Source organism: Spermophilus citellus, assembly GCF_964194105.1.
Source record: "Spermophilus citellus genome assembly, chromosome: 1".
In the NCBI taxonomy this organism is placed as follows: domain Eukaryota; kingdom Metazoa; phylum Chordata; class Mammalia; order Rodentia; family Sciuridae; genus Spermophilus; species Spermophilus citellus.
In genome coordinates this window covers 51,782,672-51,808,560 of record NC_138182.1, presented here as the reverse complement: position 1 = coordinate 51,808,560, position 25,889 = coordinate 51,782,672, and the positions used below count along the sequence as shown (strand labels likewise).

General features: G+C 33.0%; 1 protein-coding gene across 2 annotated transcripts in view; it reads right to left on the bottom strand.

The window, feature by feature from the left end:
• Positions 1-352: 352 nt before the first annotated feature.
• Positions 353-25,889, bottom strand: part of PCDH17 (protocadherin 17) — a 97,578-nt gene continuing 72,041 nt past the window's right edge. For both annotated transcript variants that reach the window (XM_081280368.1, XM_081280369.1), the window contains exon 4: positions 353-5,147. In XM_081280368.1, coding sequence (XP_081136494.1) covers positions 4,465-5,147 — 683 coding nt within the window. In that variant the 3' untranslated portion in view covers positions 353-4,464. The remainder of the gene's footprint in view (positions 5,148-25,889) is intronic.

Below are 25,889 nucleotides of genomic sequence, written 5' to 3'. Positions count from 1 at the left end.
TATAAACTGAATTTTTGAAACTATTTGGCATTCTGTACCAAATTATTGTTACACCAATGGTGAATATTAAAAGCCACAGAATTGTTAGGTCCCGACTCCATGATCATTTGACTAGACAACTTATCTAAGATATCTGAAAGATTTTTTAAGCCACTCCCGTAGAGAAACTGGTGACATTATTGTGAAGTAAATTTTTTAAAGGAATCTCATTTTACTGGCAAAGAGATAATTAGCAAAAACAGTTGTGATGCCACATTTGCTTTTCCAAAACAATTATAATCCGGGTCTTTGAGGTATGCAGTGTGTGACACATCGCTTCTGTGTTAATGAATTCAAGGGAAGGCAACGCCACTATTAGTAATAGCTTTTTATTCGGAGTCCTCATTTTCCAGATAGGTCACATTAAACACAGCCATTAAACAATAGCGTTGAGATAAATCCATACAATGTATGCTGCTTTTGTTGTTGTTGTCCTTGTTCACCAATCACTTGGTGCAGCTAAGAACCTTATGGAGTAATGGGGCTGATAAATGGGAGTAGCTAACCTGCAAAACACTGGGGCCAGGAAAGTCAGACTTTAATCAGGTCTCATTCAATTATGTTTCGAATCAACACATCTTGATAGCCAAAACTCTCATTTGAATTAATGCTCTGATAAATGCTGTCTGTTGTCAAAAGAATATAATTAGACCATAATGAGTGGGCATATATTATGCCAGACCTCAGTCTATTTGTTGACCTCAGCAACTTCTCCTCCATTAGACAACAAACAGCTTTAACCTGGTTCTAATAAAGCATACTGCTCTATTACAACATGACTATTTTTTTAATGGTGCCATTTTATTTTAAATTGAACTGTGTCTAGATCCTTTAAAGGAAGTCATGTTTTACAAGATTTCAGTTAATTTGGAAAAATAAAACAAGTCAATCTCCCAACCAGGAATTCAATTAGCTTATGGAATCAGGGGCCAATTCTTGCATGTTGCCTGCAAAAAGGATAAGTCTATCAGGTTGATAAACAATGTGAAGCATTCTTTGAAATTGCATGGTATGTCTCTTTAATGTTTACTTTGGTATAGATATAACTAACACTGATTCTTACTATTTTTAACTATGATGAAGATTTTTTCATATTAACATCTGATGAAAAGATCGTTTTGTTATTGATTTTTATTTTTTAGTTCATCAGTAAGCAAGTTTTAGAAATTGGGATTCTTACTAAATTCCCATGAATGGATTCTTTTTTTCTGAGATTGACTTCAGTTATTTAAGAACCTAAATGACAGAGTAGTATCAAATAGTTCATTTTAAAGTGTGGGTTCTTTTTTTTTTTTCTTTCTTTTTTTTTTTTTTTTTTTGAAGGGTTAGTATCTGAAAGATGTAAAGAAGACTTTTTTTTTTTTTACACATTTTAAATTCCACCAAAACCCCTTCAATTCTCAGTGATTATGCATCACCATTAGAGCAATTGCTCCCCATAGGTGTGATTTGGCATCTCAGAGGCTTCCTTGGAAGCCAAGCACCAGAGGTCTGTGTTAAAGGCAGTTGCCAGGGAAATGAATAAAAGCAAGAATCATCAACTACAAAAGCTCAGAGTCCTGACTGCTGAATTACCACCAACTTGTAAATAAATAATCACTACTAAATACAGATAATGTGTTAAAGAGCTAACACTAGTAAATCACTGGTGACAGAGAGCCTAAAGGTAAATCCCTCACACATTGGCACAACCAATTCTTATGATCATATGGTGTCCTAATGTCTTCAGACACACAGAATAAACTGAACAACTTGCTACTTAGCGTTAAGAATGTTTTAAAAATAAATCCTACTCTCTTTGTTGATTTCATTTACATACTGCTTTAGATTTTACTAAGTGGTTATCTGTCTAGTAAGAGAGAGGCAACACTTGGTAAGACTAAATGGAAATCAGTTTTCCATCAAATTTTAGCTATCAAGCTAAATCAACCTGTAGTCTCCTGGCAAAATTAACATCATATAACAGAGACAACACATTTCAGATACATAAATTGTCCAAAATATAGAGAGTTGATTAGGTTTCACAGGTACAAGATCCCTTCTTTTCTTTTTTAAACATTTACGAATAATAAAAACCAAGAGTAGAGCTTTGGAAAGGCTGTTACTAGGAACCAAATATAGTTCTCAAGAGAATAAGGCTGATGGGAGTTGTCCACTCTTCTCTCCCAAAGCAATTTTGCAAATGAGGTACAGTCTAAAATCTTGACGTCATTTGATGGAAATATTTTCAGTAGAACTTTTTAAGGTTTAAGATTACAAAAACTTAATTTAGTTCAATGTTTGTTTTTGCTTTTGCTTTTTTTTTTTAAATATAGGGTTTTATGACATTTATGCTGTTTCTACACTGGCTTGGTGGCCAGAAAAGAAGGCACAGAATTCTCCACCAGTTTGCAAATAATGCATTTTTCTGCTCCAGTGCACAAACAGCCTTTATTTAACTCAGCACCACATTTTCTAAGGTATGGGCTCTAAACTGTTTGCCATGAAGTTGTAAAATGCCAAAAAATTTAAATGCTGAAGGAAAATGTCAATCAAGGCATTTTCCCATCTGCTACTACTTCTGCAAGTGCTAATTTTATTTTTCCCAATTCCTGAAATTAGAGGTTTCTTAGCCTCACATGGAAGTAAGTCTGAAACTTGCTAAATGTCACAAGAAAAGGTGCAACCCAAGGATGGAATAGAAGGTGTATTGTTCTCGAAGGACACCAATAAAAAGAAGCAGAGGAGCACTGAGACAAAGGAAAAAAGATTTTGTTACAACCCAGACCTCTTGAAAAACACTACACAATGCAAGTAACCAGTGCTGGTACCACACATGCATTAAAGCATTTTTCATGTTTTGGAAATATAATGGAAACATACATCTGAACCACTTAAGATACTTTTGAGAACCAACCAATGTTATGGTATCTACATAGGCAGAAGCTTTAAGATATGAAAACAACATGAAGAAGTTTCAGGTATTGGTACAAATGTAATTCTTGTGATTTAGCATGACTTTAATAAAAGCTTCTACAAGGACTTGCACAGAACCATGACTGACGGATGTAATTTCTGACCTTTCAGTTAGCTCCATCAGCTCACTCAAACACATTTTGAACAGATTATGTACTGTAGTACTTGGTAGACTATACATTAAACAAGAGACTCTGCTCTGAGGCACTGCTTCCCACACTCCATGGGGAAAAGGAAGCAGGAAAAAACAAAACTCATAGAGTTCGACAGCTACCGAGGCAACACTTGCCATTTACAATATAAGCCCAAATATTTTGCAACACAACTATATATTAATTTAATAAAATACACAATATAGCTCTTATACACTCAACAATTTGGCTCATATGCACGGAATCTGCAATAAATCAATAAAAATATGTCATTTGATGTAAACACATTGAATCTTCTTACATTTGCACATTTAAATGGTCACGTGATTTGTGTATGTCTAAGACATTTTCACTTTTCTGAGCTATTTTAGTGTCCACAAATGAATAAGTCATATTATTCATGTTAATATGCTCTGAATATTACCATTCAAAGTTGACTAATTTTCAGAACTTTTCTCTGTGCCAAATTTCAAACGAACTAATCATTTTTTTTTTATATTTTTGTTGGACACTAAAATGCTAAATAGGCATTTTAAATCTTTAAATTTTTTTCTCCTTTAATGAAGTGAATTAGTCTACGTGTGTGCAGGACAAAATGGACTATATCTTTTTACATTTAACTTTTTATACGACATGAGGTGTCTTACAAATGACCCAAGTTTTTTTTTTCCTTGTTTTTTTTGTTTTTGTTTTTGACTAATGAAGTGGAATGTTCTTTGTGTTTATATGTGTGGCAGGTAACTTTATACAGAAATGTTTACCACAAATATGTATTATGTTTGGTGTAGCTTGGACTACTGCAAGGTCTTTTCGGGACTTTCAGTAGAAGCCTGTGATGACTGCTAGAAATCCACCACAGATCACAAATGATGACCCTGCTTTGTATGGGGTTTATAGGTAAACAGTTAAGTCAGCATAAATCACGGAGGACAGTCTTTAGAGTGATCAGAAATACTTCACTTCCCACACTGCATACCTTCCTAACAGATTGTCAAAAGGTAACGCCTCCTCCTCCTCCTTTTTTCTTCTCTCCATTTTTCATCTCTCTCTCTCCTCTCTCTTTTTCTTTTCTCTTTAAGCATCATTAATTCTGTCCTAATAGAAGTTTGGTCAAAACAAAACCATTGTTATCTCTGAAAAAGAAACAGCAGTGAAAAGAACATACTTGTGGGCACTTCAGATGTTCACTAAAAGCCTTAGAGCAGCATTGGTCTTTCTTCATCCCTGTAAGATGGGTTGTCCCCAGGAGCCATCATTCTTAAATCAACAGAAGAGACAAGAAAATGCCAATGCGTTTCTCTCTTGCTCTCTTTTGCTCTCACTTTCTCACAGCCACAGGGTCATTCCCCCGGCAGTCCTGCAAAAGCTTATCAATTTCTCTCACAACTTCCTCTGCATCCACAGACTCTCGGCCCAGATCCCTGTTGGGGTGATCAAGCTGCTCAAGAACAGCACCCATCTCGCTGGAATCCCGGCTGGCTCTGGAATGCACATCTGCAAAGACCCTTGCCATCTGATCGGAAGCCATGAAGGGAGGGTCTCTTGGTTGCTTACTGGGTGACAGATACTGACTGTCAGTGGGCAAGTACTGACTGCTTGCTTCGGCCAGGGCTCCTGGTTTTGCTTCACAACCATCAAGGGAGACTTTTGTTGAGGTGCAAGGCTCTATGCATGCCTTGGTAGGGCTGCTAGATGCTGAGGGGACCTCCTGGAGGAGAGGGCTCAGGGCACGTTTGGCTTTTAAATAAGGTTTAACATTGGCAATGAGAATTGTGTGCTCTCGCTTGTCTTTTCCAAATGTACAAAAAGTCTTTTTCCCAGTGGGATTCACAGTTTCGTAAGTCTCAGTCTCAACATTAGCTTCAACTGTGGGTACAAAGAGATTTGTGCGGTAATCTGCGTTTTCAGCCTGATTGGCTGCAGGGAACTGTGGCATCCAACACCTGTCAGAATGACCAAGCACTCGGCATTCATCTGTGCAATTAACACACTCTTCTGGTTCTGCAAAACAAAAGAGAAGACAGCAAATCCAATCATTAGGGTTTCCTTTAAATTTCTACAGAGGCTGTGATCAGCTCTCAGTGGGCTTGCTTGACCTCTGGTCTCTTAATTAAAAAGGAAAAGAAAACAATAATTAAAACATTTCAGGATGGTTGCATAAACCTGCTGGTTGAGACAATGGTTTTATTTAAGTCTATTCTCTAGATATTAACGAATTCCCATAGCCTGCAAAGAAGTAAAAAGTGGCCATTGGAGAATCAATCTCAGTAGAATAGAGCATCATCATAATCTAATGTCCTGGGGATATCAGTTAGTCTTTGTTCTGTATAACCTATCCTGGAAACAGAGAACTTCAAAAAGGATTATCAGGATTAATTTTTCAAATCAAATAGCAGGGAAAAAACTGGATTGCAGACTTCCATGCCAAGTACTAAGCTGCTTTTTCTTAAAAAAAAAAAAAAAGTCTTATCCCTATTTTACTTGTAATTGTTATTTTGATGACAGTCATGAAATAAAAGGTTTTCTTTCAAAGCCTACTTTTCCTACTGAGAGTGGCAAATAGAATTTTCTATCAGAATGTATTATGAATAAGCTTGTCAAAAAGTGCACATTCCTGTTTTATTAGATATGCGTATGGATCATGTAATCAGTTTTTTGCACTTCTGTTTTTGGTGTAAGTAGGTGAAAACGGATTTATTCAACAAGTAGAGTTCAGAATAAATGACAATTCACCATTTCCTATTTTAAATAACAATGCCTTCTGTGAGAATTTTTATTTCTCTCCTTTGCCAATAAACATTTGGAGAATCTATGTAAAGCATTCTTTAATGATCCCTATTTTAAAGATGTAAAACAAAGCCATATGAAAGAAAAATCCTTCATGATGACAACAGTTGCTTATTTTCCTTGACCCCAATATTTTAAACCATAACTTTGAAGTTACATCTTTCCAGTTCTTCCTTTTCTCTGTGAATGGTTGTTTTCATTCTGTTTAATGATCCTTTTTTAAATCAGGGACTTTTACTTTCAGGAGAGGATATTTACAATTTACCTCTACGTGGTGGGAATAGAATTCCCTACACATTCAGGAGCACTGGGGATTGCCTTTTAATTGATGCTGGATGATCCCTACAAATTTATATTGTCCTGTTTAAGGGGAAAAAAAAGTCTATATAAAAGATATTTGAATTAGAAAACAGCAAATTTAATAGCATTATTTCCAAAGTATCAAATGAGATATGAGTTTATAGTTAAAGTTCATATATAATCCCTCATCAAACAAATAAACAAAAAAAATCACAAACTCACAACTTGTTTTATTTCAGTTTTAACAATAAAATAATTTTCCTATGAGAGTACATTTTTTTAGAATCAAAATGGTGTTTTGACAGAACAAAAATATGGAAGTATTTTATAACATGTACAGTCTTGGTGAAATGCTAAAGAATCTTATTGAGGTAGCTATGTCTATTTTATTTTTGTCACTTAAAAATGATTTCCTAGAGGAGAATAGAATATTTGCTATTATGTAATGCAGGCAAGATGTCTGAAAGTAGTCTCACACCAAAGTCCACACCTATCCACTCACACATGCTACCTATGGCTGGGAAGGCTCTTTGAGAGGCTTGAACAGCTTGAGCATAAACTAGACACACAGTATATTCTGGGAAGTTTTCTTATGTATTTAAATTAGAGCTAAGATAAAAAAATACAAATAAATGTCAGAAAAGTTCAATATCAGCTGTTTTCTTTACCTATACTGAATGGGAATCATATATCACTCTATATCTGTCAGTAAGTGTTAGAAACTAGAATATCATTTCATTTAACAATTCTATCCTTCAAAAACATAATAGAAAACTTTATAATCTATTTTTTGTTCATATTTTTGTATCTTTTAGAGCCATGCTTTCTTTTTCCTTAAATTCATTTAAAACCAAAACATTGTCTTTGAAATATGCCAACACAGTTTTTATATTCCAATATTGACTGGCCTTCCATTTCAGCTCTTTGGATAGCCAGTGCTGAATGAATTCAATAAGATTTTAAGAAGAGGGAGAAAGACATAGACTAATGCAGCCATAAGAAACTGTAAATCGACCTTGAATTTGAAACCACCAACATAAAATGATTGTTTGCACTTCACTGCTGAAAATCTGCAGCTTTTTACTTGACTCTTTTATGTCACATCCAGGGGAGCAAATTTTGAGTATTGATTATGATACATTACAAGCTGTTCACCTTGTGATTAGACTGTAATTTTGATGCCAGCAGTTCACAGACAGTGAAGAAAATCGAATGGATACTTTGTACAAACGGCAGAGACTATGAGCACAAAGTGAACCATAACTGCCAAGGGTCAAGTTAGAGTTTATGAGAGAGTGAAATCATTCCTTAGAAAACATAAATAAATAGATAAATAAGTAGGTACCCAAAGGAATACAGGTAATCTATAATGAATAACAAGCTAGACACAAAAATATTAGATGCAATGAAAAAAGAAAGTGAGAAAATGGGGAAGAAATAATGCAAAGAGAAAGAGTAAGGGAGGAAAGGAAGAAGAAAGACTAAAGGAGAAAAGAAAGGAGCGATGGAGGATGGAAGAGAGAGAAGAAAGAAAGGGGGGAGGAAAGGGTGGAGAAGAGATGAAGGGGAACAGAAGAAGGAGGGCTGCCAAAAAAGCAGGCATTTAAGACAAAGTGAGTTATACCAGTAAGATTTCTGTCATGTGTACCTTCTGTTATCTATTTTTAAATCCCTTTAAAGAAGCCAAATGTGTATAATACAGAATAATAATGTGGAGTACTTTTTAAGCCCTGTGGCTCTAAAGGTAGATAATCAAATTATTCTCTGTACTTCGGAAAGAATGAATCCCAGAATAGATACATGGAATTATCAACCACCCAAATGAAAAAGGAAGTAAATCATCTAGGTAGCCACTATTTGCATGGCTTTGATATTCGTATTGCATGGATTATTAATTATTAATTAATTATTGCATGGATTTGATATTTGTATCAGAAAACAAATTCACTGAATAAAAAAAAAATTCACCCAATAGTCACATTTTTATTCTGGTCCAATCTAGACTATTAAGAAATTATTTACCCCTTTACAAGAAATTATTTACCCCTTTACCTTCATCCATTCCTAAATACAACATGGACACCTTTTCGGAGAATGTGCCCCTTGCCAAGAAAGAGAGAATAATACCAGTGTCATGCAGATGAGAAAACTGAGAGCTCCACATGGCAAAACAACTTTTAAGTCCAGCAGCTGGAACTCTGGGCAGTTCTGCCTGGGGAAACTTCAAAGCGTTTAATCTGGTAAAGGTAAGATTCCCTGAAGGACCATGTGACAATCAAATCACTTTAAACACTTGTTCAGTATTAAGAATCATTTTCTATACTCTTGTCACCACATCTATTACACTTGCTCTGAGATGGAATTATTGAAATGCAGTAACTTGAGTTGGTTCAATTTTGCATCTTAATTTATACGATATTGTTGCAAAAGATACCAAGTGACTCAACTAACTATTGAATGACTATAGTTGTTGCTTTTCAGCTGAATCATAAATCCCACACACAATATGAACAAACATGTATACATCTTCATTTCTATGTATATGATAAACTTCAACTTTCTCCAAGACATTAAACCAAAAATATTTTTTAAAAATTTGAATTGTAAAATTCATAATCATTGTATTTTTGAATATTAAGATTTGGTAATTGCCACAAGCAAATAACAAGAACATTCCAATGTAATGGACATCATTATCCAAAGTTCATGTGTGAAGACATGAATTGGTGTTAACATACTTTATATACAAACAGAGATATGAAGAATTTTGTTCTATATGTGTAATAAGAATTGTGATGCTTTCCACTGTCATGTATTTAAAAAATAAAAGCAATTTAAAAAATAAAATATACTCAATATAAATAACATTAATAAAAACTATGAAATATTTTTTAAAGTCACAATAACATTCTAAATTCATAATATAAGGGAATGTAAATGAGATTTCATTTTTAATAAAATAATATTTTATATATTTAGTTATATATTAATGAAATTATTATATGTAAATGCACACATGCAAATTAATCTTTTGAATTAAAACATTCAAAAATGCCACTTTAATCTTCCCTTTTCCCCTTCTATCATGAGGGTGAAGTCTATGATCAGGTGAACAACTTACCTACCTCTAAAATCAGAATTTTATACAATGAAAATACATTGTGATTTTAATTTTGCAATGTCACTGTCTCACTAGAAGCACATAGCCATTTCAATGATGGCTGAAAAGTAGCAACAATTAACATACATGATTAAAATTAGAAGTTAGAACTCTTATTTAAATGGGCAAGAATTAACAGAGATCCAATTGGCCCCTGTATGGCCTAAGTATTTTGGAAAACTCAGGGGGAAAAACGGCATGTGCTATGATTCTGTGGTGTGCATTACAAAGGAAACATGTCTAGAAACCAGCCAAAACATTTCTCACTTCAGAGCAAACCAACCTCTTTATTCTTTTTCTGTCTTGCTTTCAGGCAGGAATATATCTCAAATCAGAAGTCTAAACTTATTTGCCCAGTCTTCAAAGTACTATACAACACCCCCAAGGAGAACTGGCTGGCAACTAATTTGTTACCACTTAGGGAAATGTTAGAAAACGTAAAAGTATTGCCCACCCTTAGTTGTAAATTTACCAGCTGCCTCAGACCTCACACATATGTACATCTGAAAATACACATATAATTTTCAGCATGAGAGTCTCTCTCACTCATGCATCTGGTATCTGCCTGTGATTTACTTAAATAGATGTCTATGCCACAGAAGTTTGGAAACTGGAATTCATAAATCAAGGCATCAGTGAGGAAGTTCTAAAGTGCTGTGGCCATGGGAGATGGATATTTAAGAGGGAGTTTTCTGTGCTTTATAAGACTGTCAACAAAATGGTTTTATTTCTGTTTTGTAAACAGCTTTAAATAGGAATAGTGCTCTTCTGTTACTGTGGTACTTGGTACTGTTTCTAACAGCTTCTTAAAATTAGAATTGTTTCCAGACAACTCTATAAATGGAAATCCATTTTTTATTTGTTCTCATTTTTCTTTTTTCTAATTTACCTTCTTTCACTAATGTAAGCTTTCTTAACACCTAATTAGCTGTTTGGAAAAGCAAAACAGGCACCCATCTCTATTTATGGCTGACAGAAGAATTCTGTATATTAATTCTACAGAATTTAAGCCAAGTGCCAATCACAAATTCTCCATCTTTCTGCAAACCATGACAAGCCAAGATCTTAGACTGGCAGTACATGAGTAGTTGTTTTCTATTGAAAGGTTTTAATGTTGTAACAAAAGCTTGTTTTCATTCTCTTTATCTTTATTTGACACACACACACAATATCTCTCATATATCTGTGCACATACTTCTCTATAAGCACCACAGATTACAATTTATCCAAATATATTCTAACATGTCAGAGAACTATCAATGCTAAAATAAAAATCTTGTCAGAATACAGTCCAACAAACCTTATAAAGTAGGTTTCCCTTTCACTAAGTTGGCATAATTTGCAACATCCTGTGAACTGACATTTCTCTAACATAAACAGTTCTTTCTTTTTTTTTGACTATGTTATTATTCGCTTGCTTCTCTTGACCAGCCAATAAAATCATTTTGTTTCGATGATAAAAAATTAAAGTAAAGTTATTCGATATAAATGATACCTGAACAATTTATAGTCATAAAATTATTTCCTCTTATGACTTCTATGTCCCATTTACTTGTATATTAGTTTAAAATAAACTGGTTTCACTTATGCCTACAAGAAGAGTAAAAATTTCACTTTCAATATTATTTCTAAAGACAGAGCTGCAAAGTTATTTCAAAACTATTTTTCCTATGTAAATAAAAACATATTCTAGTATTGCAATTTTATTATATGCAGGTTTTTATATCCTTGCAAGTACTCATGTGACGAACTGGCTTTATTTTAGCATTACTTTGAATAAGCTTGGTTGATATCCTATGCAGGGAAGAACAAGGATGGGTAAAAAAAAAAAAAAAAGGACATGGGAGAATTAATCACTTACTTAAATAAATGAACTTCTTTTGCATTGTATTTCTCATGCTTCTCTCTTATGCACAAAGATCTATGCTATTTTACTAATCAAGTGTCATTACTGATACACAGATACACAGGTGTGTAGCATCTTTTTGCTTCTTTTATTATTTAATGTAATGGGGAAAATGCATCTAGTTACAATATGCTCATTGCACAAGGATACCTGTTCACACAGGAGTATCATCTTAAAAAACATTATGTATAAAACACCAGGAATTTAATTATTTCAAAGTAATCACCGACAAGGAATAAGAATTTAGATGTATAGTTCACATAATAAAAATACTACAAAAGAAACAAACGTATTTTTAGGTAGATGCACTGCCACGCTTGGCTCACAGATTTTACTTCAGTTGTGAAATGCCATTCTATCTGCTTTTGATAGGCAGAGAGCACATTTTGAAGGGGAAGTTATTATAATGCCATCAAATAGTCAAACCGTGGCAGCTCTGAAGTACCAATCCTCTAGCATGCACCTGCGTCGCACAGTGCTTCTGAATGTATTGCCATGGCTGCATTCAGACTCCAGAAACCACTGGCCTATATCATATTCAAGAGAATCCAATTGCAGCTGGGTATCTGAAGCTGCTTGGAGCATTTGCACTTCCTATTGCTCGCACCTGCACACCTTCAGGGATGCTTATAAGTGTTTGTGACTTTTCGGACATAGCAAAATATCTACCAGAGTGACCTTTGGGGGCACATATTGATAACATCTACATAGTGCTCAGAGATGAAAAAAACTTAACACAAGTTACAATGAACTTTATGTTATGGAACAAATGCAAAACAGTCTAAGGAAATTTGATGTGGAAGCACTAGATATATAAGACAATGAGAATCTCAACCATGCATTGGAAATTTATGACACAAATATAATTGTGTCCCATGGCACACTACTCTGAGATTAACATTTAAAATTTAGTTACCCCAATCCTATCCTGTAAGCACAGTTATTACCCCGGGCAGCAGCAGATGCTTGGAAGGGAAGGCACAGCTAAATGGGGCCATCTCTTTCCTAACAGGTACCCTGAGGAGAACTAGCTCTGACGTTCAGTGCTATACAAATGGAAGAAGGTTTGTATTTTCTCTGAGAAGTTTCTGATACCTCTCAAAGAAAACAATAAAATGCAAATGTCCCAATAGATTAAGACTCTTTGGGTGCATTAGATATGTGTAGCTCAGCAGTTACTTTGAAGTAGTGTACTCAATAATTCATAAGGTAAAAATGCATTAAACATCTATTTTGTGCCTAGGTGCTAGAAGTTTCAACAGGGACATTCTTGAATAGGTTGTTCAGATAAAGTGTTGCATCAGGTAGAAGTTTATGGTAAGTGAACCTAAATCTATCCACTTTCACATTCTCAAGTATGTATAACTAGCTCTTCACCAAGGAGATTAAACTTTGAGTGTAAACTAGAAACTGGATTTGAAACCAACATAGGGAAAATACTTCATAAACAACTACCTTTTGAACTATCTTGTAAGAATGCTATACAACAAATATCCAGAGACAAATGTAGATTTCAATATTGTGAAAGGCTTTGTACAGGAGATGATGCTTGATCTGTGATTCAAGGAATTTTAGAGTTTCAACAGGGAGTGAAGAGTAGGAAGAGGGTGTTTCAGATAAGGGCACTGATAAGAAAAGCAATCTTTACACATTTCACAAGGCAGTATGATATCAGTCAAAGAATTTATGCTGCGATAATTAAAAAATTAAATAACAATGCAGGTGAAATTAGCTAGGATCTGAAAGAAGAAATGCTCTAAATAAAAGACCAAATTTAATGAAGCAGGCAATGAACACTATTATAGATATTTGCTCAGCTGATCACATGTTTCAGAAGTTTCTTGAATTATTAAATGATTAACTGAAAAAATACTAGACAACATTTATGAATCTGCAGAACTTGGATGAACTAAAGAGTAAGTGATATTCAAACCAGCATTATTCCTAGAAACAGATACCTAGAGTTTTGATATCTGTAACAGATAAAATAGAAATTGGTATGATTCACTGACCTCAAAACAATTCCTTAGATAATCATTACAGTCCCAAATCTTGCCTTTTCAGCTTGGACTTGATTATACTTCTCTAAAACTAAGGAAAATATTCATGCTTTTTGATTTAACTGATATTTTATATTACCAATATGAATCCTGCACTTTATAATTTTACCTTAGGAAAGTATTTTATTCCTTCATTTACATTATTTCTCTTTGCTCCCTAATTTGCTGTTATTATTATCAACTACAATGATCACATGTGATCACATACCTAAAAAATTAAAGGATTATTTTAGAAAACTAGAAGGGTTAAGAAGAAAAGAGATATTTTAGATATTTAGGAGAGAAATAACAAATACTCAACTAAGCAAAGGGATGACAACAAATAAATTAGAATTTTTAATCTTAGGAATATTTTAAATTTGATCAGTAAGAATAACTAATGAAATGAAATTACTGATATTTCTTTAAAGTAAATATTTCTATTTTGGATGAAGAAAATGTTATAATTTTCCAAGTAAATTATGTATTCTAACTTTCTTGAGTTTTTAATCAGTTTTCCTCATTGAGCCCCTCATGCCCTGATATACTCTTTGGGGCACCATTCCCTGAATGCATAGAACATGCTTGATAAACATTTCTGAATCTAAACACAATGCTGTAACTGATATAAAGGATAATTCAATTTAAAAGATATCAAATACTATGAGTAATCAAAAATAGGAACAAAGAGGAGGCTGGGGATATAGGTCAGTTGGTAGAGTGCTTGCCTAGCATGCATAAGGCCCTGGACTCAATTCCTAGCACCACCAGAAAAAAAAAAAAATAGGAACAACCATTCCTGATAGATCACTCATTGTCAAATTGCTCATTAGTGAATCTATAAACTCAGTTTTTATAATGATGCCAGGACCTAAAAGAAGTTGTGCATACCTCTCTACTGCTATGACATATTCATTGCTTAAAGTAACATTATATTTGTCTCTTAAATGCCATGTTTATATAAAAATTCAAAACTCTTCATGTATTATTGACTATGCCATTTTATAACATGATATAAATAAATACTGCCTGAAATACAGTCCTCTCAAACTTGGAGGTCAGCTTATTTTCCCTTCACAAAATTTTTTAAAACCAGGGACACTGTTATTGAAATCAAAACCTCTATGTAAATAACCACCTCTTTATAATTTTAAATTATGGAAAGCACTGAGTATCCTGACAATCTACACTTCAGCACAAATAGGTTTCTTTATTCTCTCTTAGGTTTCTCCTTTTGTCCTTTTTTTCCTTCTACAGCCTGTTGTAAAGTGAGCCAGCTTCTCTGTTTAGTTTTACATTAGTCGCCTTTGTATCTTACACTTTATTCGAAAGCTATCATCAACATATAAATTAATTCATAAGTCTTTGTAATTTTAGAGTCTTGAAAGAGTTAATGCAGCTTCCAAAAGAACCTGATTTATATGCAGCGTGAAACCTATGCTCTGGCATGAAACAGTTAGTAAAAGCTGTTTAGTTTACAAGGACAAATATAAAATTCTAGCAACTTAAATAATTCTGTGAATTTCAGACCTAAGACTATGCAAATATGCTACCACTCTTTATCTTTAGAGAGGATGTTTTCCTTATGCTTTTATTGCCTCTGTAAGCTAACCCCATCTCTGATAATGACACCATTTTTGATGACATGGATGAATACATCTAAGATTCAAATCATCCTCCTAGCAGAGTGGTAATCCTGTAAGGAAGGTCAATAAAAACTTGCCTATTAAGCCAAACCCTTGTAAGAAGCAAGCAAGATATCCTTATTAATTTTTTTTCCATGCCTGCTAACTGATTACTTTGGGGAGGTATATCTGTTTACCAATTTAAAATCCTATTGTTCATCTTGTTTCTAGCACTTCTTTGCTTTCAGGTTCCAGAAACAAGCAAACAGAATTGATGCCATTTTTAGCATTCTCTGAAAACAGTTAATTCAGAGACAGATAATCCTCTTCTGCTTATTATTTTGTAATCAACTTGTCAGTAGAATGTGTAAGTTCCAAAAGATGGATTTTTAAGAAAAAAAAATTTAGTATTTTAATATTCTCAGTGACATCCTAGGTCCCCAAAGCTACTAAATTCAATGAAATCAACTCTAGAGGTATAGCTGAAGTTTAAATTATTACCTTAAATTAGATAGACATGACACCAAATGAACAAATAGGTGCCCTGTTCAGATTAGCAACCAAAATATACTATTTTTTAAAGAAGAGAGTAATACAAATAATTCTTAAGATCAAAGCAAAGGGAAATATACATAAATGATATACTTCTCAATAAATGATTGTTGTAAAAATATTCTTACATTGCACAAGTTTAAAAATAAACTAAAGCTAAATGTTTTTCATGTGCATGTACATAAAAGTATGTCTGTATGCACACAATAACACATGATAATAGGCATGTATTTTTACTATTTTAATTCCTATGAAATAAAATACTTCTGAGAGAACCAAGGAGATTTACATAGTCCAAAGGCTACTATAGAATTAAATAGAGAAAGTCTGAACCTTAACAATTCAGCCTTCATCTAACCAAGACAAAAAACCCTACTACCAAATTGCTGATACCAGCTGAAGATAATTGACATTTTACATAAAGGCTGTTCTTGGAATTACTTCACTAAAATTATTCTGTTCTTGATACCTGTAAGTGTGCAGTAAGCTTATTGGAAGCCAATGTTTTTATCCTGTATGATTGGGTCATCCCAAGAATGAAAATTTAAGTAAAATCAATGCATTCAATATCCATGTTCTAGAGTAAATACAGAAATGTTTTTTGTAATGGATTTTACTGGCAGTGACAAGCCATTTTTCTAGTAATGGATTTAATATTTTGTAATCATTAAAACATACTGAAGCAAAAAGAAATTGGAAAAGCAGTCAGGAAACTCACATACTAAAAGAAATGAGATGTGTTCCTCTGGATTATCATGCTGTATATTCAAACCAAGGGTCAAAAAAGTGATTGGAGAAGGCTCACAGGTATGTCAGGGATAATAAAGATGTGTTGTTAAGGCACATGAAAGTGATTCCATATGTAATGCATTGTTATATGTGTATATATGTGTATATATATGTATGTATACATATATGCATATATATATCAGAAAGAGGAATATTATTTTATTTTTATTTATTTTTAAACAGGAATGAGTTTGCTAAAAGGAACAGAAAAAGAGGACACACTCAAGGGAGAGAGAGGTTCCTCTTAGAGATGATAGGGACCTATAGATATATTTTAAATAGTCCCTTATAATGAAAATTATGTTCTATGATTTTTTGATGATGGACCATATCCAGAACAAAGAACAGATGACAAAACTGAAATACATTCCCTGGGAATAATAGTAATAGGGAAACAAATATAAATATATGAGCACTTATTTATTATCAGTCTTATAATCCAAATTTTATCAAAAAATAATTTTTATTGATAAAGCAGGAACAATTAAGATCTTTGTTAATTCAAGAATGCTAATATTTGACGTTTTCCCTTTTTAAAAAATATATATGCTCAATCTTAAAAAAAAGTGATATATTGTTATTGCCAAAGTCATTTCTTTTATAATTTCCACGGTCATTATGGAAAAAACGATGGAATATGAACTGCTAAATTTGGTATTCAAAGCCCTAATCTTAAACTTGTAGGTGACTCAATTTACAGCTTCAGATGAGTTTATTCCTTGATTTAAAATTACCCAATATCAAGATCCAGGTCCAACTAGAAATAGAATACAATATGACTATTTGATTTGTCTAGTTTCTAGTAATATATTTAATGTTCATTCCCTGAATTAATAAAATAGTTATGATCACAAAAGAAAAATATCTAATTATCTATAGTAGAGTAATATTGCAAATAGAAAAAAAATATTAGTTCAGCAGTACTTGAGTTTCTGTCTTGGTCTTTTTCTTATTAAGAATATTTGTTTTATTATTAAAAACACACATATCTGTATATACTTTTACATAAAATTCCCAAAAGAAATGAATTGGTAGCTTAAGCATTTATTTTAAAGTATACATTTTAACATATATAGTCCAGTGATGAACTTATTATGCATAAAATTCAAGGGTTGTACAGTTGTCCCTTGGCATCCTGGGGAATTGGGTCCAGGATCCCTGCAGACACCAAAACTTGTGACTGCTTAGTTCATTTTATTAAATGAGGTAGTATTAGCATAAAATCTCTGTATATCTTCCTGTATACTTTAAGTCATCTCTATATTACTTACAATAACTAATATAATAAAGGGGTATGTAAAAAGCTGTACTGTTTTGGTAATAATAACAAAAAAAGTTTGCAAATGTTCAGTACAGATGCAATATTTTTCAGAATATTTTTGATCTGAGGTTGGTTGAATCCATGGATAAAGAACCCAAGGATAGAGAGGGCCAACTGTATCTATATTAAGCATTTGTTTGCCAGATAATTGTAACTAAAACAAAAAAAATGCTATTCTGATTATTTTATAACATAAACAGATATTTTACATAATTATTCTATTATGAAAATAAAGAATATATATGCAAGATAGTTACATTCAATAAACCTCAGTAATTCTGATTTAATTGAATGGTTTTATTATAGTGCATTTGTTAGTAGAAAATACTTTCAAGTTTCACTATCTTGCTTATATAATACTTTAACTGAGAAAATAAATGTTTCAATATGACAAGATCATTTAAAATGTCATATAATTATCACCAAAGAAATGCAACTAAAATAAAGCATGCATGTATTTATGCACTCCCCTTTTAAGCACATGATGAATTAAAAAATCCTATTCCAGATGGAAATGAACAGAAGGGGTCTTGCCTAAAGGCCAAAATTTCCTATAATTTTTTTTAGTGGATATAAAAAAACACTTACTCCACTTAAGTATAACTCTTATTTTCCTGGTGCTCAATTAGCTCATTCATGTTTTAACGTGGTAAGTGGCCATGGTTAAGCATAGGTGTGCCCATGTATGTATGTACATGAACCTGTGAGCATGCATGTACACATGAGCAGAAAGTAGGTATCAGAACAAGACAGAGACACATTTAGGAGCACATGGAATTATGTACAGAAACTTGCATTCCAGAAGCTAAAATTATTTATTGGTATACATATTACTCTTGAATTTAATTTTCACAGAATTGAAAAACTCTTCATCCCAACTGATTAAAATTTAATCAACATGAAATCATTGCAATTTAAGTATAAGAAGAAAGATTTTATGTAGATCATGGGGGAGGGTGTGCACACAAGTCTTCACAGTTTTACATCACAAACCAAAATTCAGAGACACGTATAACTTTCCACACTGTAATGTTTTCTATTTAAGGCCTTTGCTTGTACGTTCTCTCCAATTTCCATTCATTTCCATACAGGAAATAAGGCAATCTCTTTGCTTTTTATGGCATGAGTAAAGCAACACAAATAAAACTAACAGGGATTCTTAGACTGCTGTAATACACATGTCTATTTTTCAAGTACAGCAACATCCTGATATAAGCATTTTCTCTCATGGCTTGACTTTCCCTCATGCAGGGATTAAACTGGAATGTAATCAGATCTCTGGAATGCATTCAAATGATTCAGAGACTTAGACTATATAAATCCCTACAAAGAAAAATATAATATGGTGAGCTAAAATTTCACCTGAGATACAGAAATTCCTTCCTGCTCTTCATTTAATTCATTCAGTTATGCCCAATGTTAATGTGCTTTCTGAAATTATCTAAATCACATCCAGAGCATATCTAGAGATTAGAATATATTGGCAAAATTTATGGAGTTCAGAGGGTTTTATTATTGAGTTTCACCAGCTATTGTAATTTATATGAATTTGGTTCTATCGTGCCTTTAGCAATATATATTAAGGTGAGGTGTAAAGATTTTTAAAAGTAATGTATAAAGTAGTCTTTAGTATATTTCCATAAAATAAAAGTTATCTAACATAACACATAATTGTCCATCCAAAAGGAGAGGAGAATTTTGGCACCCATTTTCTCAGGTAAAATGCAATTCTTCAGGCTGTGACAGCAAAGCAATTTGTTCTGTACCCATAATTTACAACAAAGGAAAGTATTCAGCCCCTTATTCCTGAATCAGCCCACTCTCTATTCCATCCATTTCTTTCCTTAGAATTTCCTATACTATTTTCAGTGTGAAATTAATATAATTGGTAGACTTTTTTACATGAAATTATTAAGAATAGGACCGATTAAATTTTCTTAATAAATATGAAACACCCTAATTTAAATCAATATTTAGATTCTTTTTCAACCCTTAACATTTATTTCATAGTTTGTCCTGAAGTACTGATAGCACCAATACAGATGTAACAGAGTCAATGGGTTAATATTTTTTCCTTTAAGAAATAAAGTCTACAAGTTCTGCATGGTAAATGCATAGTCTCATGAATGCCACAATCTAACAAGTCAAATTCGGATCACAGAGAAGAAAGCTAGCAGATGAAGAAATTGCTCACCTGGAGGAAGCAGATCAACAGACTGAAGTCTAGTTGTGATGGTGTGTAGGGTGAGGATAGCAAAGGAAAGCAAAGTCGGGAATGCTTGAAAAATAAAATATTTTTAGTTAACAAATAGAAAAATCAAGTGGGAAAAAAAGGGCCAAATGAATCATGAATCCTTCTCTATTGACTTTAATTTTATATTAAATTTCCTTAGATGGCTCCAACCCTAAAAGTTATGGTATTTGACATTTCCCCAGATATATAAGATTTGTTCTTAAAGGAAGAAAATTACTTTTAGAGGGTATTTCAATTTAAATGAGATGTAAACAGTGCCAAGTAACTATAGGAATTCCTAGGTCAATGGTAAAAAATACTCTTGTGATGATGAGGCACCCATTTATCTAAGCTAAACTAAATAATTTTCTACACTAATGGGTAGAAGATGTAAACAAGAAGCACACCAAAACTATTGTCTGAAACTGTCAATTCTGTAATATCCCCAGAAACCAAGGCTTTCATGAAAATGTTTACTACATCTTAAAGTTTTACACAATTTATGATGTCTTCAACTTAAAACAATAGACTGTGTGTAATTTAGCTCTCTACTCAGTCACCTAATAATGACTTCAGTAGTAATAACACACACACACACACACACACACACACACACACACACAAGCCCAAATACATTTATTCACATAGATAGATGGATACAGATATAGATACATTTTTGTAGCAACTTCTATTTTTTTACCTGAAACATTTATTTAATACAAAATTAAGGAAATGCAATACTTGCTTTATTTTCGTTTGCTTTCTATAAGCCTCTAGCATATATATTATGGATACATAAAATTGGTCTGTTTCTTAGAGAAAAGATAAAAAGAGAACATCTTGTTTTGCATTAATGCTATTGAAATATACAGAAACTTAAGAAATCAATTATTACCTATAAAAAAAAACAAAAGCCTGTTGGTGAGCAAAAGTGAGTTCACTGTTAAAATAAGTCTCCTTTTCTTAGTTTCAACTTTTTTTCCACATCTGTTGTTTGTTCCTCCTCTGAAATGGTATTATACAGGATTGCAATGAAAAACAGGTTGAGTAGTTAATAACAGGCACCTCAAACACTTCTGTCACTGTTGCTCTACAGATGTTTCTTTTATTTTTTTTTTTTATTTTTTCCCCTGGCTTCATGTTTAATTTGTGTAAGTTTCTCTATATTTTTAAAGTATACTCCAGGACAGATGGGAACACCTGAAAATAAGTCTGCAACATGCACATGTGTAGATTATGTCTCTTGTGCTATTTAACACAGTAAAAAGAACACAGAATATAAAGAAGAGCTGTTTAGGAGAAGGACAAATAATCTGTGAATCACCTTATTATTATTCTCAATTTATAGTTCTGAAAGTAATAACGTATAGTCTCTGATCTTCATTTATTCTTATTTTATTACCAGACTCATTTGTCTTCTCTGCACATGACACAGATCTTAATTTTCAATGCTACCACCAGATGGACTTTATTGTACCCCGTGACCATTTTCCTATATAAAAAGCATTTTACATCTGCTTGATAATAATCCAAACTCACTACTTAGTATCTAGTGTATTTTAGGTGTATTCATAATGTTACATGTTTTCTTTAAAATATAATATAAATCAAGTCACATTTAGAACTACTTTAATCTATAAAATACTTTGTACATATTAGAGAAAAAAGAGCTATAGGTATGTGCACTGGGTTGGATACTGTGCTCCCAAAATTTATGTCCATCCAGGTCATCAGAATATTACCTTATTTGGAAATAGTATTTTTGCAGATGTAATTATTTAAAATGAGTTCATCTTGGATTAGAATTGGACCCAATCCAAAACAGAAGTATTTGTAAGAAGAGAAAACAGAGACATAGATATTGTCATGCAGGAAAACACGGTAAGGCTATGGGGGCAGAGGTTGGAGGGGTGTTTGGGATCACGGACCAGGGGCAGAAGGAAAGGAAGAGTCCTCCCTTGGAGTTATTAGAGAAGCATGACCCTGCCGGTAACTTGATTTTGTACTTCTAGTTTCCAGAACGGTGAGAGAATAAACTTCTGTTGTTTTAAGCCACCCAGGTAGCAATGCTTTATTACAACAGCCCTAGGGAAATAATATAAAGTATCATAAAATATAAAGTTTGAAATATAAAATACAGAAAAAGAGAATCTGTTGAGAATGGCAGAACAGCAATGGGATAAATTAAAAAGCTGGTTCTAGAAGGTAAAAAGGAGTGAAATGGAAAAATTAAAATAAAGTCTCCCTTACAATGATTTATAGATAAACTATTTGGCAAAAGAGACAAGAATATATACCACTAAAATTGATGCCACTAACTATAAGACTTTATGAAAATCACTTAGGAAACAAACACAACTGTTACAAATCATACTAAATACTTTGAAGTTCAGGTGGTCACTGATTTACTATAGTTCAACTTAATTTATTTTTATTTTTTTACTTTATGATGCAAAAAAATATATACATTCAGTAGAATCTGTACTTTAAATTTTAAATTCTGATCTTTCCTAGGCTAATTTTTAAAAAAATTGTTTTGTTTTCTATGTGGTGCTTGAGATGAACCCAGGGTCTCCTGTAGGCTAGGGAAGTGCTCTAACATTGAGCTATACCCCAAACCTTTTCATCTGTATTTTGAGACAGGATCTGGCCAAATTACCTTGGCTGGCCTTGAACTTGCAATCCTCCTGCCTCGGCCTCTTCCTGCCTCAGCCTCCCAAATAGCTATAATTACAGGTGAGCACCACTGGACCCAGCTGCCAGTCACATATGGTATTATATTTTCTCATTGGGAAACAGCTTCCAGGCAACCACCTCATCATGGTGGTAAACAATCATAGTCTACAGTGTACTCTGTTGGTGAGCTACAATGTTCAGTAGGTTAGATGAATTAAATGGATTTTACTTGCGATATTATTAATTTTACGATCAATTTATTGGTATGTAAAGCCAATGTAAGATGGAAAGGATGTGAAGGATATTTTCTCTTAAATTAAGAGACCCTTCTGCTTATTTTCTAAGATTGCTGAGGCTTCTCTCTTTAATCTATGGTTTGATTTTTAGGTATAGTATATTACATTTGTAGTAGCCTGTGAATGGGCAGCTTGCTTAGAAGTTCCATATACACTAGGGAGTTACTAAACAAAATTTGTGACAAAAGGTATGTAAACATGTATGCATGGACATTTGAGTTAACAACCAAAAAATATTGTCTTTTATAGTAAGAAGTCTTGTTCTATATTATAAATATGGCTTCATACACATGCACTTTAGAAACAATAAAGATAGGATTATCATCAGCACTGATCATTCTCAGCATTATCTCAAAGCATATATTAATAACTTTTGCTTTTATTGAAAAATAAATAAACATTCAAAATGTTTCATATTGATGCATTGCCTTTAGTCAATATGGGAAAAAAGTTGAAATACATTTTACTTAAGAAATTTGATGCTAAATTCTAACAAAATATACTGTACATTAGCAATAGTTATATACATTATATGCAAAAGCACTTCTTTTTTGAAGTTAATTTATTACACACACATTGTATCTCTTTCAGAATTTATCTCTAACTATATCATCATTTTCTTCTCTGAGATATTGTATTTAAGAAAATAAAATAAATGTTGTGGGAAGAAAGACTAAATGTCCAATAGTTTTAAAAAGAAATTGAGCCAAATCTCACAACAGATATGTTTTTAAATTAAAAAATTATTTTATAACCAATATAGATACAGTATTCACATGCCCTTAGTAAGTACAGAGCCTGATAATTGATCTATTCAAGTTGTGTGATATCCCTCAAAGTGACTGAACCTAATGGTGTTTAAAAGGTGACAATATATATCTAATATGCTATATATACAAATGCAAGAAACATACAAATGCAAAAAAAATCTCATATACAAATGCAAGAAAACATCACCTATTGTTTTGTGATATTGTTCATAGTAGAATGTTTCTGCCATGTCAATTCAGTTTCGTTAAATGAAAAATCAATGCATGCATTATTGTAGCATAGTAAATTACCCCCTGTCACTTTGTTTCAAACAATGCTTTCCAAGTACTGTGCTCACATCTTAGGTTTCAGTGGTTTGGGGCATAGGAATTTGAGTCACCGAGACAGGCTTTACAATAGGAAATAACTAGTAAGTTAAAATTATTCTTAATATTTTTCTATCAATCATTATGATGACCCAGAAATAGAGTAGAAAACTAGATTAAAAATGGTTTCTATTACCAGAACTATACTAAAAGGAGAAAATGCTTGAGAAATTTTTGGTTTTCTACAAAATTTCTGTTGCCTACCGAACAGCTTTAGTGAGCAGATCTTATTATCTGTAGTGCCTACCAAAATGTCATGAAGATATAATAAGCCATGTAATCATCATTATCCTTGACAATGGCTAAAAAGAAGAGAGCGATCACTTGAACCCTTTCAATTTGATGTCAAAACAAAATGGTACATTGACAGGTATAGATCTGGTTGTGATTCAGATTTCAGACTACAAACCTATAGAACTGAATTCTCATTCACTGATTCTTTAAATCGGAGTTCTGATATCTAAAAATATAAAACTATCCAACAAAGTCAGAAATAAATCTTATCTGAAAATTCCTCTAACTGAACAACAATAGCAATGACTGTAAAATGAAAAAGAGAAGACAACATCAATCTTATGACAGAAAGCAAACATCACTGTGGGATTATGTAAACTAAAACACCAAGCGTATTTGTATTCCACAATTGCAGATGAGTTACTTCTGAAAATTTATTCATTTTTCCAGCTTTTGCAATTCAAAATGTATTTTACTACAGAAAATGGAAACATAATAGAAAGGTATGTTACTGCTTAAAATGTTTAAAGTTAAGTAGACTTTTAGTTTAGTTTACAAAAACATGCTAAACTCAGGATGGCTAAACTATAATACTAAATACAGAAATAATACTAACTCAAGCTAAATAATTTGAAGTCCTAGGAGCAGAAAACAATAAAGCACCATAGGAAGTTCAGTGGGGGGGAAGAGCTACTTCCCTCCACAGTCATGGAAGTGATCCTCTGAAGAGGTATGAAATGAATTTGTTTCCCTCCTTTTCTCTCTCTTCTTTGTCTTTCTTCCAATTGACACTCTCTCCTATATCCCTACATTTTCTTTATTATCCACCTGGGAAATATCACCTAGGTTTGTTTAAAAATCCCTAGAAGTTCTCTGTGCTCCCAAAATTGTCTATAGGTTTTTCTTAAAATCAAGCTCATTAAATTATATCCAATGTGGCTTTTAAAAAACTTGGTAGCCTTTTCAAATTTAGAGGAAAAGAAGGTACTTTTTATGAAGTTGAAAATTAACTTCTTTGTCAAAGAGTGTGACATTAAAAAAGGGTGTCCATTCTCAAAAGCAAGTCAGTTCACTCTTTTGAGAAAATCTTGATAGAATCAAACTGGTAATATGAAAATGGGGGGAAAAAAACAGAACACACAGAAGCACAAATGCAGATAACACCACACACACACACACACACACACACACACACACAGAGAGAGAGAGAGAGAGAGAGAGAGAGAGAGAGAGAGAGAGAGACTTTGGCAGAGAAGCAGAAAACCCAACTTTATGTGGGAGCCTGCAGAAATTCCTTGATTACTTGCTTTGCCATTTCTAGTAGTATTTCATTCTTCCCTTTATTTGAACTCATCATAAGCATCAAGAATTTGGAATATGGAAAAGACAATAAGGCCATGAGAGTTTTCTCCTGGAGGTCCAGGTGGGTCATTTGTAAGTTTGTCCATGTGAGTTATTTATAAGTAGAAACTGCTATATGTCACATGCAACTGCATCTGACACTGCTGACTCTCTCAAGTACTTAGAAAAGACAAAGGAGACAATAAGAAAATAGTCACACCATCCCTGGACCCTAGCTACCAGCTATGTTTGAGTTGAAACTTTCAAAACCTTGAGAGTAAGAATTTTACAGACATGGAATAAATAATGTTCAGCAGTTACAGTATTGGGGAAGGGCAAGCTTGAATT